We start from the raw sequence: 21,165 nt of genomic DNA on the forward strand, positions 1-21,165 counted from the left end.
GGAAGGGAAAGGTACAGAACCTCTGGGCTAAGAGAAGAAAATTCTTCTGTCTCCCTCCCAGCTTTGCCACCAAATCTGAGCTAATTTAGACACATGAATTGTGGGACTGCCCTAGCCCAGGCTTAGGAAGTGAACTTGGGCTGTTCTTTAAGCAAGAAATAGCTGCTGATTGCAAGCAGAATGGGGACCTGACCAATCCATCAGCTGGCAAGAAATCTCTTAGGTGAGCAGATGTGAAAATCTCTGTCCAACAGAAAAATGACATCTAACTAGGTCAAACTCTGTCCCCCTGTAATTTGAATGGGGGAAAATAGAAAAGCTAGCTGGTGGTAATGCGAATCAAATGAGAAAACCAATGCCGAGAGGATGATACGTATCCAGACTTTTGAAATCAACTGGTTGGCAATGACAATCCAAAGTTATTTTAAACTCTAAATAATGGTTCTTCCTGAGTCCACTAAGATTCCCATCTCCCTTACTGCCTCACGTGTCTTTAAAGCAAACCACCTGAGTGAGTTTCTATTCTTTGCAACCATTAAGGCCCATCATATAAAATGTGAGGGAGTCCCATAAAGTATATGTTTCTCTGTGTACTCACAAAGCGTAACAGGGACCTGTGTCTTTAATGAGCTTGAAGTGATCTACATAACAAGCTGTTCCTGTACCCTTTGCAATCGAGTTGATTCCAAATCATAGTGACCCTACAGAAGACAGTAGGACTGCCCAAAAAGGTTTCCAAGGCTGTAATCTTTATGGAAGCAGACTGCCACATCTTTCTCCCACAGAGTGGCTGGTGGGTTTGAACCACTGACCTTTCAGTGCTTAACCACTGTACCACCAGGGCTCCTAATGAGCTTTGCAGAGGACCCCCAAACTTTGATGCTTCCTGAGGTTATAGGCACGGAAAAGGGTTTTACTTACTGTATGCTTGGTGGAGATGACTGGGCTTAAAAACTCCTGTATTCTCCAGCCGCTGAAACAACCAATCATGCCTCACTCCTGCCAAGAGTTTTTCAAAGTCATCAGGCTCCAGGGTGCGAGCCTCAAGAACCTCTTGCCTTATCTTTCCTGGCAATGAAACAAAAGAACTTCCACTGGAATTCAAGTAGGACCATGGGCTCTCCCCATCAGAAGAACCACTGGAAAACACAGATGATCTAGACCACCACACCAAGGATGAGCTGGAGCTCTGGCTGCAGTTTAGTATGTTTCCAGCTTCATTTCCTTCCTCTGTGGTAGTGCAGTCTTCACCGTGGACGGGGAAAGAAATGTTACTGCCTACAGAGGAGTTGGGGGTCTTAGCTCCCTGACCAAGAGGTGACCTCAGAGTGCATAGTCTATGAGAACTACGTCTACTTGTGGAGTGAACATCCGTGCTGTCAAGCAGTTGGCCTTCTTCATCCACTGTAGGGGCATCAGGGTCGATGTCCTGCTCTTTGGCTGAGCCATCACCATTTCTTAGGTCATGATTTTGGCCAGACCAATAAGGAGTGAAAGAGCTACCTGCCGTCATGGAACCATTGCCCAGAGAGCCATTCTTGACTATAGGAGAGTCTAAGGGCGCATCTTCTGTACTTCCAGCTGTTTCACATTCTGGGTCAATCCAGGAGGAGCTATTTTTAAATACAGGCCCTATGCCTCTTTTATTAGTTTCTTCTGTCTTCTCTTCCCCCTGCCTGTCATCGGCATTGCAGTTGGTTTCTGCAATTTTTTCAAAGGTTTCCTCTACCTGGACCAATGGACAAATGGGCATGTTCTTGGGCCCACCAGAATCAGAAGATGAAGAAACAGAACCACATGAGGATCTGGAATGAGCAGAAGCATTTCTGGGTCCTATATTCCTGACTTCTGGGATACTCTCTGGAGAACCTTCTAATGGCTCTGTACAGGAGGTCAAACAAGTACCTGTTGTTTTATGAGAGGTAAAGGTTGTCAAGGGCATGTGCTTGTGTTGTTGCCTTTGAGAAGACTCTACATTGCCAAATTTGGACACCTGAAGAGAGAGATCATGAATCTCTGAAGACAATGAATGTACAGCACTACTTTCCCCATTGTTTCCCAGCTCATCAGACAGGGCAGTAGAACACTGAGTGTCCACAAGATATTCTTTGTTAGACTCCTTTCCATCTGATGGATCATCAACACAATTTAATTCTTCCCAGCTTGTGGAAGAGCTAAACCCTGATAACTTGCTCCAAGAACTGGAACTCTGGCTGTCATTCAGAGATGTGTTCAGAACAGCTCTCCTGCCATTGCTGGGGTCTGATGGCTCAGTCTCAGTCTCTATATCTTCATCCTCAGATACATGAAATGCATCAGAATGGATCCAGTTTTTCCTTCCTATACACCTGAGTTTCTCCTGACCATTCCTGGCCATTTGGGAGGAATGCATTCCCATGCCTTTTTGGAAATGTGGTTTGTCTTCAGTAGTACTCACAGTATCTATGTTTTTTGTTTCTGTTTTGAGAGCTGTGATACAGACTCCTGTATCTTCTGGTTTATTTTTGTTGTTTCCACAAGTGCTTTCAAATACTTCACGCACTGAAGTATGGTGCTGTGAATAGGCTTCAAGGAGGCTTTGGAAATCCACTTGCCCATGTAAAAGGAGTTTATCCAATGAGCTCTTGAAACTCTCTGGAACATAAGACCTGCCATCTAAATTTGGAAAGCTTTGAACTTGTAAATGATCCTTCACCTGGGTGATAAGAGACATGATTTCCCGGGACAGAATTTCTCTGTCCTGACTCCCGGATGAAGCGCTGAAAGTGTACAACTTTCCCATAGCTTCACGACATAGCTGACTTGCTGCATGGACTGTCTCAGTCTCTCCATGGAGTCTTTGGTGCACTGTGGTGAGACAGAAAGCAGCTTTGATAAAACTATGAAGCTCCTGTTTTCCAAGAACTGGTTCATCATCTCTCTTGGTGAGGAGACCAATTTCAAAGGCCTCTTTGGCTTCACATAGATACAAATTTTTCATTTCTGGAAGACAGTCATCAGAACTACTGTAAGACAATAAGCATGTGCCACGAATATTCTGAGGAAAATACAAAATTGGACATTGAGTTGGAAACTGGAAGTGAATCAGGAAAAAAAAAAACTCTTCATTTTTTAGAGGGCAGTCATTAGAAATATTAAAGGAAACTAAGCAGGGCCCATGGATATGGATATGATGAGGAAAATGCACAAAGATTGAATTACGAATTGAGGTTGTTTTGATGAATCAGGAGAAGTGGCTGGGATGTGTGTGACTGACTGGCATAAAGGGGTAAGAAACTAGCTTTACTACCATTCCACCATAGCCAGGACACGTTTTGATTCAAGATGATGAATTTGTTGTTGTTGCTAGTTTTAGTAAATACAGTCTATGCACAGGATGTGGACATGCCATGTTTCTCTATACAAATAAGGTTACTGTATATAAACACATCATTTACTAATGGTCAGAACTCTAGAATAGTGTTTTCCAAACCTGTCTGTACATCTGCATCACCTGAGAGATATTTTAAAATTACAGGCTTCTAGATCCAATCCTAGAGATTCTCATTTTGTGGCTCGAGGTAGAGGGCAGGAATATGTATTTTGAAAAGGCTCCTTGAGTAATTCTGATGTACAGTTAGGCTTAGGAACCATTCTTCTAGAGCAGACAAGGTTTACATTCCTTAGCTCCCACCAGGAAGTCGCCACTCTGACTGGCAAAACCTTTCCATAAAATGGGTTCTTATCACATTGCCAGTGATGTAGCACGAAGCCTACTTTAATAGGCTTGACCATTCTGTCTCACTGGTTAAGTCTGAGAGTGCCCTGGGGAGAGGTACAGCCAGGGACTGCCTGTATTTACCACAGCGGTGAGCACGAATAGGGGCGTATAGGAAGTGAAGGCAGCCGCCAACTTGCAGGCTTCCGCTGCTGACAGCAAATGGTGGTCAAACTCCTTCAGGAGGCCCTGTGAGCAAACAGGAAGTAAAGCAGAATATTGACAATTATCTCTCCATTAGCAAAAGACAGGCAGGCTATGAAATTCCTTTGCCTTTCTTTCAAGATTCTGATGGACCCCCTGCCCCTTATCACATTTTTGAACAGAGTGCAGAGAAAAACCAGGTCTAAAGACTACAGGGCTTTGAGCCCCTCCCACTAGCAATTACCCACCCCCCCACCCCCACACACATGCATCACCCCATCCCACCAGTTACCAATTACCAGTTATCACTGAGTCAACTCCAACCCATGGCAGCCCCATCGGAGTCAGAGTAGAACTGTGCTCCACAGAATTTTCAACGGCTGATTTTTTACAAGTAGACTGCCAGGCCCTCTTCTGAGGTGCCTCTGGGTGGACTCGAGCCACCAAATTTTGGGTTAGTAGTGAAGCACAGTAACCATTTGCACTACCCAGGGACTCTATGCGCCATCCCAGAGAGGACCTAATGTGTGTCAAAACTCATAATGCCTGCCTGTGCACAATAATTCAGAGGAGTTTCTTTGGTGGTTCTTTGTTCATGGAATGCTCACATTTTACAGCTAGATTGATGATTTCTGCATTGTTCTGGGCAAAGAGCCCTTTAATTTAGGATTTTGCAGCAATTAGGATTCATTCTAGAAGTATTTAGTGTGCTAGGCACTGTTTTAGACACAGGTGAGACAGTGGGGAGCGAGGCAAGCACAAGGCTCTGCCTGCAGTGAGCTTCCTTTCTGGTGGGGGCCAGAGGGGATCAGTCAATACACAAAAGAAGTCAAATGCTAATAGTGGTAAGTGCTGGGGAGAAAAATAAAGCAAGGAAAGGAACAGGGTGGTTCAGGGTAGGAAGGAAGTTTGTTATTTTAAACAGTTATAAGGGACAACTTCACTAAGCAAGGAACATAACTCTTTCTGTTTTGGTCTGACTGCAAAAGAAACATTTTACTAAGATTCAGGTTACTAGCAACAAGGTGTTTGTGTTCTTATACTACACTACTTATTATAGAGTACAGTTACTTTTGTCATTTTGGGTATTAAAAAAAAACAACATAAATGATAACACTACAAATCTCCATTTCATGTCAGTGACCCGCCCCCGCCCCTGCCAGTGAATTTATAACAGAGACCCCCTCAGTGTGGTGCAAGGCCAATATTCTCCACCCATCAGAAGATCTGGGTTTGTCCCCAATTCTGCCTAGTACTGGCTGTGCAAACTGTGGAGGTGACTTAGTTTCTCTGGACCTCCATTTATTTCTAAAATTATAATGACACATTTTGCTCTACTAATCTCATAGGGTTTTGTGAATATTTTTAATATATATATTCATCATCATATGAATATATATATATATATTAAACCTATACACAAAACCCTATGAGATCAGGGTTTATATATATATATATATACATATATGCCCAAAACCAAACCCGTAGCTGTCAAGTCAATTTCAACTCATAGCAATCCTATTGCACAGAGTAGAATTGCCCCACAGGGTTTCCAAGGAGTAGCTGGTGGATTCAAACTGTTGACCTTTTTGTTAGCAGCCAAGCTCTTAACCTCTGTGCCACTGGGTCTCTCCCTCTCTCTGTTTCTGTACACGCACATATATACCCATTGCCATCAAGTCGATTCTGACTCATAGTGACCCTGTAGGAGAGTAGAACTGTCCCATAGAGTTTCCAAGGAGTGCCTGATGGATTTGAATTGCTGACCTTTTGGTTACCAGCCATAGCACTTAACCACTACGCCACCAGGGTTTCCATTACACACATATGTGTATGTGTGTGTGTATATATATATATATATTTTTTTTAAGGATAAGAACCTGGAACAAGTGATTGGTGCTTTAATTTGAACAGGTGATGATTACAGTTTTAAGATTATTGACTCTTTAGAATTGAGATGGTCCAAGTTTGGAAACAAAATTTTGTGATAATTTGAAAGGAAATAAGTGAGGTTGAAAGCATTTATCATTTTGATGCTATTAGTTCATTCATTCACCAGTCATTTTTTAAGTACCCTCCATGTGTTTGGAAACCCTGGTGGTGGAGTGGTTAAGAGTTTGGCTGCTAACCAAAAAGGGCAGCTCTACTCTGTCCTATAGGGTTGCTATGAGTCAGCATCAACTTGACGGCAGCGGGTTTTGGTTTTCTGTGTTTTATACTGTGCTGGGTGCAGGCATGATAAAGCTAAATAGGACACATAGGAACCATCCCTGGGATTGCTCACACTGCTCTAGATGCAGAGACACTCTGTGCTCCCTGACTCCTGGGGAGAAAGGCTGACTAACCAACTGACCCATAATAACATTGGCAGTTTTGTAGGCGATGCCACTCTACACTGTGTTTTTGACAAATGATAATTACCAAGTTAATTTGTGGATTGTTTTTAAACTTTTCATAATCTTTCTTGCTCATGGAAACAAAGATATCAGCCAGTATACCTAGTGACGTGGAAATACCCTGTAAAGAAAACACAAACAAAACACAGATTGGGAATTTGTGCTTCATTATTGCTTTCATCTCATGGCCTAAAAGCAATGATCATTTCTCTACATGAACTATCACCCCCCTACATGCACTATTTGCCTACGGTGGTGGTGATGATGATGTCGATGATGACAACAATGATGGCAAAGACACTAGAGACACTTTTAAACCGGATTCCACAAAGCTTGAAAGAGCATCCCATACTGGAGCACATGGGCCTAATGCTCAATGTAAACATGGCTCCATTTCTTGGTTGGGTTCCATTAGATTGTTGGTGCTAACTTGCTTATACTGTTGCTAAACCAGTTGCTAGCAAGTCATTTCCAATTCCTGGCTACCTCATGTGTGTCGGAGTGGAACTGTGCTCCATAGGGTTTTCAATGGCTGAGTTTTCAGAAGTAGATCGCCAAGTCTTTCTTTTGAGGCACCTTTGGGTGGACTAGGACCTCCAACTTTTCAGTTAGCAGCCAGCCAAGCCTGTTAATTGCTTGCCCCACCCAGGAACTCCTCCAACTGTTGCTAGTTCTGAAAAGGCTTGAAAAACTGGCCCAAAGAAGAGGCCTAGTATCACATTCCATCCATGCTGTGAAAGGACTGCAGGCAGTGGTGCTGCTGACACAGCTCAGAGAAATGTTATAATATGTAAATTCTTTATTCAATGAGAAGACTATTCCTACAAAATCACACAGAAACATCAAGTAGAAAAGCAAATGACGCTTGTGAAGTTCTTGAATAAAGATGCTCCATAAACAACTACCTGAAGCCTTTCCCCACTCAGCTCAAAGAAAATGAAGACTGACAATAGTTTTACATATAAGCAACTTGGCCATCTCAACTTTGCTATGGAATCAAGCAAAAGATAAACATATAATAAAATAGAGGTATGGATAAATAGAGATGAATATGTACATAGATAATCACAAACAAATAAACACTAAATATATACTCAAAGTCTAGCTGTGAGCAAGGAAAGAGCAAGACACAGGAAGAAGTTACTGAATGTTCCTTGTCTTATGTTTATATAGAATAAATGAAAACAGGACAGATGAAATGGATAACAATAAACTGAATTGTATATAATGAGATAGTCATCCAAAGATTAAATACAGAAAAGGAGGAAAAAAGCACTGCATAAATAAACAACCTTTTTGTCTGGCTGAGGAAGTGTCAAATAGCCTATGATTGAGGTCCATATTAGTTCTGCAGCTTCGTACCACATCCCTGAAAAAAAAAAAAGAAGAGTGGAACAGGGGAGAAACTGCTAATATCTGTGCTCTTCTGTTAGAAAATAGCTTTGAAAACTAAGGTCAATACAGAAAGAAGATTCATTGAACACTACTAGGAGAATTCAGGGCTGGATTAGTTTGATATAGCAATCTGCTTTTCCAGTTGGTTTACAACAGGTACTTTTCTATCTCACAGGAAAACAGTGAGAATTGTCTCCGTTATTGACAAGAATACTACTTACCATCCTCTTAAATTTTCTCAACACTTTATTTGCACTTTAAAGCATAATTGGAGGCCTGGTTGCACAGTGGTTAAGAGCTCAGAGGCTAACCAAAAGATCAGAGGTTTGAATCCAGCAGCCACTCCTTGGAAACCCTATGGGGCAGTTCTACTCTATCCTATAGGGTTGCTAAGAGTCGGGATTGACTGGACAGCAATGGGTTTGTTTGTTTAAACTTTGCTTGAAAAACTCCATGAATATCCACTAAGAAACGGATGGGTAAGGTATCATGGTGGGTTTAGAATATGGTATTACCATATCCCATTAAGTCCTGCTGAACTGAGTGAGAGTCAGATGCTGAGGGCCCTATAGTTAATGGTCTATGTAAACGTAAATTTGTTTAACAAAATTTTCATATAACTATGAAATAATTTTCATATAACTATGAAATCTCAAATGTCATTCTTTTTGGATGAGGAAACTAAGCAAGTAAGGATTGACAATATTTACCGGTTATAATAAGAACATCCACAGTAAAATCTGATAGCCAGACTTTATAAAGGAACCTGGAGAACAATGAATGTACCTAGCTTTTGCAGAATTTGTCCTCTGATCTGTATGCAGACTGACTGCACCAGGATCTTGTCACTTTCATTTCTGTACAGCCATGTACCTAAAATAAAATGGGGAGGGGGGGGAAATTATTTTTGGCCTTGAATTATTAAAGAAATAGCTGGAAGAAGAAAACTATTCTGGTAGGAGACTTCATGAGTACATGTGAACACATGACATAGACTGCAGACACAATATCTTCTCTATATTAAGAATACAGTCCAAACTCTTTGTTGTAGCCCACAAGGCTCCACAGGAACTGACACACCTGCCTGGTCTCCAACTCTCCCCCTTGCCAACTCTGCTTTATTCACTCTAGCGTCATTTGTGTTCCTTGCAGCAGGAAGAGATCTCCTTCATGGCCTCTGCACTTGCCATTACCTCTACCTGGGATACTCTTTTCCTCTGGCTCCTTGAAAGGCCAGTTATTTCTCCTTCTTCGAGTCTCAGTATCAATGCCATTGCCTCAGATTAATTTACAGTATTACAGTATTAGCCCACCATCTAGTGGTTGCCTCATGGAGGGCGGGGCACCCAAAATTGGTTTGGATGTCGAGACTGCATACACACACACCAAAAGGGTATAAAGATATATATTACTCACATAATGAGGCTTTCTGGGGAGAGAGGGCAAGCTCCCAAGTAGTTCTATTCAACTTGAACTAAGGGAGGAGTGAACGGTTCTGGTTTGTATTGTGATTAAGAGGTGGGGCTAGGATAAAAGTTCCTGCAAGCTGGGCTGAGGTTTCTTATCATCTTGCCCAGATGTGGGCAAAAGGAAGGGAAGGGTAGGGCCTGAAGGCTGGTCGAACATCACATCACAAATAGAGTCAGACTCTTTATTACATCTACCCTCATTGTTCTCTGTCACATCTCCTTTTTTAATTTTCTTCCTAGCTTTTAACCCGTGTGTGTGTGTGTGTATGCAGTATATAGATGGGAAGTGTGTCAATTGTAGGTTAGTTATAGTGGCCATAAGTGAGGTGTGTGTGGCCAATTTTTCTGCTCCAAACTATCTCCCCGCTGGAAATGTCCACATGCTCCAAGGAGCTCAGAACCTTATATCCATCTGCACTGAGCTTAAGTGTCTACTGTAAATTGTGTTCAACTTATTGGAAAAATTGTTCACTTAAATGCCCAGAAATTTAGATAAGATATCTGAAGTATGAAATTGTTACCCAACTATTACAAATTGCCTCCTTGCATATATGGCTAAATGTTGAAAGGAAATCCATTTCAAAATAATTTTTACTAAAGGTTTTATGTAGCAAAAACAAATTTATTTGTTTGCACAGTGGTTAAGAGCTTTTAAATACACTAGCTCACAAGCTTACTCTTAACTCCGAGACTTATATTTCTGATCACAATTATTTTAAAGGCTGCTACTGAGTCCCTTCTAAGGTCTGTAGAGTTACCTGCCTTAAGAGCTCTTTTCCATCAGATAACACACTCTATAAGTAAGCAGGGGAAGTATTAGACATATATATTTTTTTTAATTGGAGGAAATGAAAAGAGAAAAAGCTGCTTGACTAAAGCCACGTCCTTCGTCTGTGGTGAAGTCCCTCCCAGGTAATTCTGGGTCCTTCTAGTGTACGGAAGCTATTAGGCCATTCAGTTGTTCTCAAATTAGAAGTGTGGTAGGGACTGAGGGTAAAAGTCATTGTTAAGGTGTAAATGTATCTTACCTGTTGCACCATTGTTGCTTATTAGACTGCTTAAAATATACTCTGCTTTTAAGAGTTTCCCTGAAAAACAAAAAACCTAAGTGCCACACAATTAGTTTTGAACATTCTACAATTTGTTCATGCTCTAAGTTTGACACCCTGTACCAGGTACCATCACCTCTCTTAGAAACCTTTTATTTTAAAATTTATAATCAGCGAGTATATCATATATAAAACTGAAAAAGAGAGATGACGTTTTCAGAAGGTGCTAAGTTGGGAAGCTGTGCCGTATCTGAAATGGTAATTAGATTCTAAAAAAAAGATTTCTGATTCATTATATAGAGCATGGCTTGCGTAGTAGTGACAAACCTTTGCAAAAGACTGCGTCTGCTGTCCATGGAAGATACATTTTAGGTGGGTGGAACAGAGTTGCCCACGAACAGGACTATTTACAGGATCATCAGAAAGGTTGTTGGGGTAGGTGTAGGGTGGGAAAGGGGTTCTCGCTAACCTTCTTACTTATTTTTGGTACTACCTCACAGAAGAGCCCTGATCTATGGACAACTGTTATTTATTTAATAAATAGAAAACATAATTAATTTTTAAAATCCATCCATTTTTACAGTTGCCTCCAAGGACTTACATGATCTGGCCCCTGTGGATTCTTTGACCTCTTCCCTAACTCTTCTTTTCCTCAACCTCAATGTCAACCACAGTGGTTTCCTTGCTATCCTTTGAACTTGACAGGCAATGTTTTTATTCCAGATACCTTCAAGGCCTGCTCTCTTTCTCTTCAGGTCTTTACTCATATGTACCCATCTCATAAAACTACCCTACTTCAAATTGTCATAGAGATACATACGCTTGGCAGTGGTAGATTGGGTTTCCAAAGAAGGTCACAGCAATATCTCCCATCCTACATGCTGTTTTGCAATGTGACTTTGCCATTCGTCCATTAAGAAGTGAAATCTAGAGTTTCTTTCCTCTCTCCCTGAATTTGTGCTGGCCCTATGATCTGTTTGGACCAACGGAATATGGCATAAAGGACACTGTGTACCTTTCTAGGCTGGGCCTGAGGAGACCTGTAACTTCTACTTTAACCTCTTGAAACCAAGCCACCATGTTATGAGGAAGCCCAAGTAGCAACATGGAGAGACCCATGCGGAGGAGTCCCTTCCCTGACAGCCCAAGCTGAGCTCCTAGCTGGCCACCAGTATCAAATTCCTACCATGTACGTGAGATCATTTTGGACCTTCTAGTTGTCCTAGCTCCACACAAAATTTAAAAGAATCACCTAGTCAAACTATAAAATTATAAGAAATAATAAATGGTTATTATTTTAAGCCACTAAGTTATGGGGGTGGTTTGTAACACAGTGATATGCTACAAACAATAACAATATTTGGGTTCTGTTACAATAACAATTGGTTACCTAAAAGTGGGATACTGCTGTAATAAAAGCTTAAAACATATGGTATTGATGTAGGAACCAGGTGTCAGGTAGAGGCATGAAGTGTGCTGAGAAGACTGTAACTGGAGACTGAAAAGGCAGTGAGAAAATTGTTACTGAAGGTTTGAGAAAAGGAAACACACATCATAGAGTGGCAGAAGTTTAGCAACACTGTCTCCTGTAATAATGTGGAAAATAGAAAATATAACTAAAGAACTTGTAGATATGGCTGAGGAGATTTCCAGGAAGAATGCTGGAAGTGCCAAAATAGACTTCTTTTAGCCTCCTAGGATAAAGTAAAGGGAGGAAGAGATGAACTAAAGAAGGAACTATTCCATTTTCAAGCAGAATTTAGAGGAAATATGGAAGGCCCATAATAGTCTTTCTAGCCAGGAAGAGATTCTCAAAATTAATTAAAATCTGGGGACAAAGATCAAGTCCAGGCAATTGCCAGTAAAATGTGACCTTTGGGTCAAGATCAAATCAAGGATGTGGCTGTAAAACCTTTGTTAAGACCTTGTACCCTCTGGACCAGACAAAAGAACTTTTATGAATCTTAAAAATGCTGTCCCATGGCACCCTGATTTGAAGCCCAAAGTGGAACTCAAAGATAATTGTAGGTGTGGTTTTGTCTAATTTAATAAATTAAAAGGCTATAAAGTATTTAACCCTTTCATTCTTACTGGGACAGAATGTGCCCACAAACATTTTTGAGTTCTCTGGTTTCTTGGGAGGCTATTTTCGCCAGTAAAAGTATTTGCTGCCCTCCAGTGGGGGTTTGGAGCCCTGGTGGCACAGTGGTTAAGCATTTGGCTGCTAACCAAAAGGTTGGCAGTTCAAATCCATCAGCTTCTCCTTGGAAGACCTATGGGGGCAGTTCTACCCTGTCCTATAAGGTTGTTATGAGTCAGAATCTACTCAACAGCAGTGGGTTTGGTTTGGTTTTGGCTTGTGTAAAGGTGAAAAATGAAAGAGAAATTCTTTGGGGAAAATTCACTAAGGTAGGAGGCTTACCTGGATGCAGTGTGACTGGGTCAAACTTTTGTCTCTTTTGACTTCTGTACAGCTAGATAACCCTTGTAAATTTATCTATGGCTTCCTGTGTGGATAGTTAGGGAGCCCTGGTGGGTTTGAGTTTGTGTGTGTGTGTGTGTGTGTGTGTGTGTGTGTGAGATATTTGGAAAAGCAGAGGTACCCAATGTAACCAAATGGAAGGTGCAATTATTGCTGGGAAATTGTACTCCCCAAAATCATTTCACCATATTTCGGCATATTTATTGGGACATGTGTGTCCCACAAAATACATATCAAACTCCATATTTCATAACAAAATTTCCAGAAATGCTCCTTGATTCAGTATGTCTTCCATTACTGAAAACACATGGTATCAACAAAAAATTTGAAGCAGAAAATCAGAGGGTAATGAAAGAGTTGGTTTAAGAAGAGCAGCGATAGTTCAAAATGAAAAGAGGCTTTGGCTCCCCAACTTTCTGTGGGTGGGGAGCAGGCGGAGAAAGATACTTAATGGCAAAGAGATTTATTTTCATAAGAAATGTCTTACGGAAAAGAAAGGATGACTAGGGGATAAATCCAAGAGCTTTGGAGAATCACTCCCTGAGAGAAGAAGTGGGCCCTAATCAAGAAACATTCCCAGTCCCTGGGAGAGGAGGACTTGGTGATATATGCTTGGCTGGGTTTTATATTACTATGGACATAGTGAGGAGCCCTGGTGGTACAGTGGTTAAGCACTTGGCTGCTAGCCTAAAGGTTGTCTGTTCCAAACCCACCAGTTGCTCTGTGGGAGAAAGTTGTGGCGGTCTGCTTCCTAAAGATAACAGCCTTGGAAACCCTATGGGACAGCTCTATTCTGTCCTATAGGGTCACTAAGAGTCACAACTGACTCCACTGGCACCTAACAACAACAACATAGTGAAAGCAGCAATGATATGATAAAAAGAGCTTGGCGACGCCACCCTCGCTGCTCAGAGCGTGCGCTGCCTCTTTAACGGCTTGCTGCAAAACAAACGCTGAACCCTACTTCCGCTTTTCGCCTTTTTTGGTATAATCGACAATCCTGTTCGGATTCCTTTCAGTTATCCAGAAGAGCTACTAATGTAGATTTTTCGTAAAAGAGAAGTGGTGTAAAGCAAACTTTTGGAAAGCGGGGGATACCTGTACACCATTTCTATATGTTTATAGCCGAAGATTCTGCAATTGCTCAGTCCTCCATGTTGATGGACTGGAAGTCTGAGCCTTTTATCTCTAACTTTTACTCTAAAACATCTCTTAGAGGCCAGGGTTATTAAAACAATATTGTTGGTAATTGCTGTCCAGTCGGTGCCCACTCATGGTGACCCCTTGTACAACAGAATGAAACGTTTCTGGATCCTCGGCCTTCTTCATGATAGCTGGCATGCTCAAGTCCATTGTCGTGGCCACCGCGTATTTTTAGTGCCTTCCAACCTAGGGGGCTCTAACACTATATAGGACATATCCTGTTGTGATCCATACGGTTTTTATTGGCTAATATTAGGAAGTAGTTCACCAGCCCTTTCTTCCTAGTCTGTCTTTGTCTGGAAGCTCTACTGAAACCTGTCCACCATGGGTGATCCTGCTGATATTTAAAATATTGGCGGCATAGCCTCCAGCATCAGAGCATCGTGCAAGCCTCCAAAGTGTGACAAACTGACAGATGGTTGGTGGATTAAAACAATAATAGCTAAAGCCAACCAAAAAATGAGCCAGTCCTATGTTTCTGAGCGATGCAACTCAAATTTTATTTTCATGAGGCTTTTGGTTAATCCTTTAGTCTTTCACTCTTGGAAATGATAATAGGCTACACATTTATAAACCTAATGGTCATTAGTAATTTAAATAATAAAAGGATTCTTTGGAAGTGGACTTTGTTATAATACCTGTATAGCAACCCACCCTCCCTTCCAACCCCTTTCTAAACTATATTCTATGCTAGAATGTCAGCTTCATTTTTTTGTTTCAAAGTGACAGGAAAAAAAAAAAGAGACTTTAAGACCTAATCAGGTACTGTACCAATGTTCTGAGTGGTGAAAAAAAATCAAATTACTTCAGCGAGCTTGTCAGTTTTATTGTTAGCATAGTCAAGTGGCCCTATAGAAAAGAGACAGGAGAGCTAAGAGAAAATAGTAGAATTCTAATCTGCTTTTTAAAGGCTCTTGGTCAGAAGTACAGCAATTCAGATACCTCTGTTTGAAAGCAGCAGGATAGATTTGTTAGAAGACAAAAGCTCCAATTAGTATTTTCCACACCCTTTCACAATTTTCTCTACTGCTTTTGGCTCTGACATCCTTTATACCAGGGCCTTTGTGCTGGCAAAGAGGTGGATGGAGGGGCATGGAGGCAGGGGCGGGGGAGGGAGGAAGGGAAGCTTGAAAAGATGGCACACAGGGCCCTTAGGATGCCCTGAAGTCTTCCCTCAGAAGTCAAGTAGCTCTGGAGGAAGGGGAGCTGAAGATGAGACACGTTCATGACCAGCAGGTAGGTCAGCAGGAGGGAGCCTACCTGAGTTGACTGAGATTCGGGCTTGGCGTATAACCACCTGTGGCGCAATGGGTGTTGCTGGCTGCAACTTGTGGAGGCCTTTGGCGACCTGTAGGAGTTTGCCGGAGACATCTAGCCCGTACAGGAACCGGTCCATTAGGAACACAATAGCTGTGGCGGTAGCACAGTCTTGAGCTTGGATGGATTCTTTCAAGGACGCCTGAAGGAGCATCCAAAGAACATCGTTAACCAGACAGAAATAGAGCCGGGCAGAAAAAGAAGGCAGTCTGAGGACCAAGCTTCATCTTTTAGGTATTTTTATTAAAAACAACAGCAATAAAATATCTATAGGAAGGAGAAGAAATATAATTTATTAGGTTATTGAAACAAACAAACAAAAAAGTAATAGTCCAATTTAATTGCAGGATAAAATAATTTTTCATTCATTCCATTTTTCCCATGACAGCTCTAAAATTATATAAATGAAAAGTGCATATTTCCTGTTGTTAAAAATTCAAATAATTCAAAAGCTTACAGAGTAAAACTTAAGAGCAGCCCTTCATTTCTCAACTCCTTAACCTTCTCCTTCTTCCCCAATTTCTTTCCTACTTTCCCCTGATAATAGTTTGGGAGACATTCTTTCAGAATGTCTGCACTTTGGTGTATACTTAGACATTAATTTATTCCTCGCCTTGCCTTCCCCTTCCCTTCCTCTTCCCTCCCTCTTTCTCTCTCTCTTTCTTTTCTTCTTTCTTTTTTACATAAACGAGATCACACTACACATATTGTTCTATTGCTTGCTTGCTTCAATTATCATTCCTCTGGGTGAGATTTCCACATCAGTTCATCAAAGAACATTCTGCTTCCTTTATTGCCTACATTTTAATTAAGGAGAAAGACTTTTAGGTAACATTTTAAATTTAATTTGTACTATTATGTTTAGCTAATAAAAGAAGAAAACCGGCATGAAATGAGAGTGCTACATAAAGAGTGAGAAGAAGAGATAAAGCAAACTTGTCTGGAAAAACATGACCTCTTGGTCATTTAAGGTGTTATACTAAGGGCATTTCGAGTTATGCAGATAGTGGCGTAAATGAGTTGTCATGCCTGAAGGTACTTTTTCCTTTTGCTAAACTAGATCAAGCTGAGTGTTTTCTGGGTGTTAGCTCAAATCTGAAGTCTAGAAAGCACTGTAAGCACTGACCATTTTCCTACCACAGTTTACTACCCAAAGCACTGCATTCTTCCCCTCATAATCGTAAGTACTAACACCTATTGAGCAAAATTATGTGCCAGGCACAGTGCTATGTGTGTTGCATTTATTAACTCACTCAATTCTCACAACAGTCTTAAGAGGCAGGTTTTATTATTATCCTCATTTTATAGATGGGAAACCCAAGACACAGAGAAGTTAAGTAACTTGTTCAAGGTTACATGATCTGTAAATGAAAGCTGGGGTTGTAAAACAGGAGGTCTAGGTTCAAATCCCACTTGCTTTATCCTCATGCTCTTATTGTTATTAGCTGCCATGGGATCACCCAGATTCAGGGCAACCCCGTGTACAACTGAACAAAACAATGCCCAGCCCCGTGCCATCCCCATGATAGGTTTTGGACTGGATGACTGTGATCCACAGGGTTTTCATTGATCGATTTTTTGAAGTAGGTCATCAGGCCTTTCTTCCTAGTCTGTAAGTTCTGCTGAAATCTGTTCAGCATCAGAGCAATATGCAAGCCTCCACTGACAGACGGGCAGTGGCTGTGAATGAAGTGCACTGGTCAGGAATTGAACCCAGATCTCCCACAAGGAAGGCAAGAATTTTACCACTGACCTACCACTGCTCCCCACTCTCCTCCCTGACACACCACTTTTATATTAATAAAGCTAGAGGATTCATACATCATGGATCTGATGCTCATAATTTTGTTAGTAAATACCATGATATGCAATAAATGCTGTTGCCAGTCTAAGAATAGTTTAATTTAAAAAACTAAAAGTAACAGGAGGAGGCATTCACATTGGGAGGATAATTCTGCTTTTTAAAACCGAGCCCTGAAACAGCTCTTTTAGAGTTTTAATTTAAGACTTGCAGATCTCTAAGTAAAAGTGGCCTACACTTTTACATTCTGAGATTCTATAGTACTTTACACGAGTTCATCAACCAGGCAATGACTATTAATAACTAACATAATAACACCTCTTTTTTCAAACTGATGCTTTTTTAACTCATTAAGGTGTTATTATGTTAGTTAACTCATGTAAATATAAATGTTATGTTTCATATGCATTGCCATAGATCGTCACACCAAAAAGAAAAAAATATAAAGCAGAAATCAGATCTCAGGTAAGTAAGTGTGTTTATTAAGCTGGGAAAAGCACAATTTGCACCTGTGTTTATCCTTTTGTTCTAAACTAGTCATTATTCTCATTGCAAAAGAGAAATACACCCACTCCTCACTTATCAACATGGCTAGGTTCCAAAGACCAGGTCATTATGTGAAAATTGGCATTATGAGAAAATGGAAGACAACCACATCAGATCACAAAATGGAGGATGACTACATCATTACACAACAGCCAAATTATATCATTACATAATTGCCAAATTGCATCATTATATAACTGCCAAATGACACCATTATATAACTGCCAGATTATATCATTACATAACTGCCAAATCACTGAGAATCACGACCCAGTCAAGTTGACACATACCTTAACCATCACAGCCAGTGTTACTTTCACCTTGCACCTCAGCCTTTGTTACTGCCAGACATCATCGCTGATGAGCAAAATAGTTGGATAGTATATTTTTTACTATTATCTTAAGTGCAAAATGTCAGATAACGATACAGGTACCTCTTCTTTCCTCTTGTTGTTTCCGTCCATGTGAAAGGAGCTCAATTTACTGCAGCACTCCCGGCCTCTCTCTACACTGTAGCTCACTCTGCCCCAGAGGAGGTGAAGTGACTAATCTGATTGGTAACTTTGGGAAGAATAAACTAGACAGGCACCCAGCGGTGTCACTAGGGTTGTTGTCAACCAGTGCAGTAATTCATGGTGTCACCCCTCTATGGACCTCCTCCCAAAGCAGACCATACAGAATCCTTAGTAGTGTTTTTTGTAGTAATATTACCTCATAAATCCTAATTCCCATATATCACTCCTTCTTGTCCTTTAATTACTACTTCATTCTCAAAAGAGTTATTGATACAGGTACACAAATACTAATTACCAAACACAGAAACTCCGACAAAATCAGAGGCTAGAAAAACACCGGCAGCAATGAAAACAACAGCGCGTGCTTGTAGCGCATGCAGATGAAACCATGTGATTCAAAGCGTCACTGTAATTGGGTGATGACGACAGCGCTGATTAGAGTGCGTTAGAAGGTTCAGACAGAACATTAGCATAGATTTGTAGCCTTGTAGATATACTGATACATGTAAGCTGGGCTTATGAAAAAGGTTTTTGTTGTTATAACTAATTATAGGGGTATTTTTATAGACAGTCATTTTGGTGTCACCTCCTCTGATAGTGTCACCCAATGAGGTCCACAACCCCTGCACCCCTCTAGTGATGCCACTGCATGTACAGCTTAACTTCTCCTTTCTCTTGGGAACAAGCTGTGTACAGGAAGCAGATTTTTTTCTGCTCTTCCATTTCATAAGTCTTATCTATGAGGTCACCCTGTGTGGGTGTTCTGCTTGGCCCAATATTTCCTGTGACTGACTGAGAAAATCTAAGTAATTTTGGGGTTCAGTTAGCAGACTGCCTATGCTCTAATACTAAGCTTTATCTTCTAACTTAGACTTTACCAGTAATAAAGGTAACATTTGATCTCGTCTGCCTAACTCTTCTATTTCTCAGTTCGCTCAGAATCCAGGATGAAAAGAGCAGTGTTATTGGAAATGCCCCCGCTACCACACATTAATCATTGCCTGACATCCTATAACCATTTCTAAGGAAAACTTCTCAGCCCACAGCTCCCAGTTTCTAAGCAGTCATGTTTTTTGTTATTTGACCTTGATATAGCTCTTCCCTCCCTGCGGCCCCCCAGATCAAGGCTAACCTAAGAGTAGAGACCTGATAGCTGGTCCCATGATTCTGTGGCCTAGCTTGAAAAAACAAACTGATCATTCTGGACCAAAAACAGAATCTTCCAGTTGTAGCAGAATAGAAAGAAACAGAAAGTGGAAGGTAGCTAAGCCACGTTAATAAGCAGTACCAGAGTGAAGGCCTAAGAATGAGGATGGCCCTGAATCCAGATCCACCTGTTTGTGAGTTCTCTTCTTGGTGTTATACATGTCTCTTTACTGTCCCATGTGTATCCTCATAACAATGTACACCCCCTTTTATGAGTTTTCCTGAGGGAGTCTCTGTTCCTTACAACCAAATAAAGCCTCACTAAAACGGAAATGCTCAAAATTTCTATTGAAGCTTGTCAAATAAACCATAAGTTGAAAAATACAAGTTCTAAAATGAGAATAATTCAGTCATTTGATATCCATAAATTATAAATTCAAAGATGAAAAACAAAATTGGTCATTTTATGTATGCCCAGCTCTGTCTAATAAGGCTAGTCTCTAAGCAAGACTTTTTCCTGAGTGAGTCAGTTACACACAAATACAGTCCTTTGGTTTCCAATCTCAGATGCTAACTGCAGAATTTGCAGCTTCTGCCACTGTCAGGTTCCTTCATACTTTTGCTTGGAAACAACAACTCTATTTTTGTCACTGGGCTCATGACTACGTGCCCCAGAGGGTACTCAGCGAGCCATATTGACGCCCCTCTGATGTACTTCGGTGTATATTTAATGTTTTCTTTTGCTCTTCCTTCTCATAGGAGTCCCACTTCAGTTTCATGGTGACTGTAATGTCTACTTATGATGCAATGTTAGAGACAGGCTCTTCTCCAGAGGTAATTCCTCACCTTTCCATAGTAATAACAAGAATGATTTCCATTTGCATAGTACCACCTATGAACTAAACTCACATATGTTATTTCCTTTCAGCTTTACAGTAACTCTAAATCTAATTAAGGTAAGGAAACTGAGGCCAAGAAGTTGGTTAAGTGACTTCCCAAAGTTACAAAGTTGATAAAGGTTAGAGTCAGGAGGGGACTTGAGGGTCAGTTTGTCTTCTGCTCTTCCCATGTGGTCTGATCAAAGTGACTTGGAGCACCCGATGCCTACTCTGGGTATAGGCAGCTGGGTCTTTGGGGCTAGGGCTAAACTCACAACTCATTGAGTTTAAACAGTGGCTTTAAAGAATACAGGCATACCGCTGAGATATTGTGAGTTTGGTTCCAGACCACTACAATAAAGCGAGTCACATGAATATTTTGGTTTTCCAATGTGTTTAAAATTCCATTTACAGTATACTGTAGTCTATTAAGTATGCAATAGCATTGTCTAAAAAAATATATACATACCTTAATTAAAAAAATATTTTATTGCTAAAAAATTCTAACCATCATCTGAGACTTCAGCGAGTCATAATCTTTTTCCTGGTGGAGGGTCTTGCCTTGTTGTCCATGGCTGCTGACTGATAAGGGTAGTGGTTGTTGAAGGTTGGGGTGGCCGTGGCAATTTCTTAAAATAAGACAGCAATGAAGTTTGCTGCATTGATTGACTCTTCCTTTCATGAAAGATTTCTCTGTAGCATGTGATGCTGATAGCATTTTACTCACAGTAGAACTTCTTTCAAAATTGAAGTCAATTCTCTCAAACTCTGCTGCTACTTTATCAACTAAGTTTATGCAAATTCTAAATCCTTTGTTGTCATTTCAACAATGTTCACAGCATCTTCACCAGGAGTAGATACCATCTCAAGAAACCACTTTCTTTTCTCATTCTTAAGAAGCAAGTCCTCATCTGTTAAAGTTTTATCATGAGATTGCAGCAATTCAGTCACATTTTCACGGTCCTCTTCTAATTCTAGTTCTCTTGCTATTTCCACCACACCTGCAGTTACTTCCTCCACTGAAGTCTTGAACCCCTTAAAGTCAACCATGAGGGTTGGAATCAACT

At 40.8% G+C, this 21,165-nt stretch overlaps 1 protein-coding gene across 15 annotated transcripts in view; it reads right to left on the minus strand.

Annotated features, from left to right (window-relative positions):
• The window catches only part of ALPK1 (alpha kinase 1), a 146,998-nt gene that overhangs the window by 13,327 nt on the left and 112,506 nt on the right, over window positions 1-21,165 (minus strand). For 13 of the 15 annotated variants that reach the window (XM_049885504.1, XM_049885495.1, XM_049885505.1 and 10 more), the window contains 7 exons: window positions 15,156-15,354; window positions 10,190-10,249; window positions 8,479-8,565; window positions 7,590-7,666; window positions 6,323-6,418; window positions 3,842-3,946; window positions 922-3,037 (listed from right to left, as the gene is read on the minus strand). In XM_049885504.1, coding sequence (XP_049741461.1) covers window positions 922-3,037; window positions 3,842-3,946; window positions 6,323-6,418; window positions 7,590-7,666; window positions 8,479-8,565; window positions 10,190-10,249; window positions 15,156-15,354 — 2,740 coding nt within the window. The remainder of the gene's footprint in view (window positions 1-921; window positions 3,038-3,841; window positions 3,947-6,322; window positions 6,419-7,589; window positions 7,667-8,478; window positions 8,566-10,189; window positions 10,250-15,155; window positions 15,355-21,165) is intronic. The other 2 variants (XM_049885507.1, XM_049885508.1) reach the window with 2 other exon arrangements.

The sequence above is a fragment of the Elephas maximus genome, chromosome 5 (genome assembly GCF_024166365.1).
Source record: "Elephas maximus indicus isolate mEleMax1 chromosome 5, mEleMax1 primary haplotype, whole genome shotgun sequence".
In the NCBI taxonomy this organism is placed as follows: Eukaryota; Metazoa; Chordata; class Mammalia; order Proboscidea; family Elephantidae; genus Elephas; species Elephas maximus.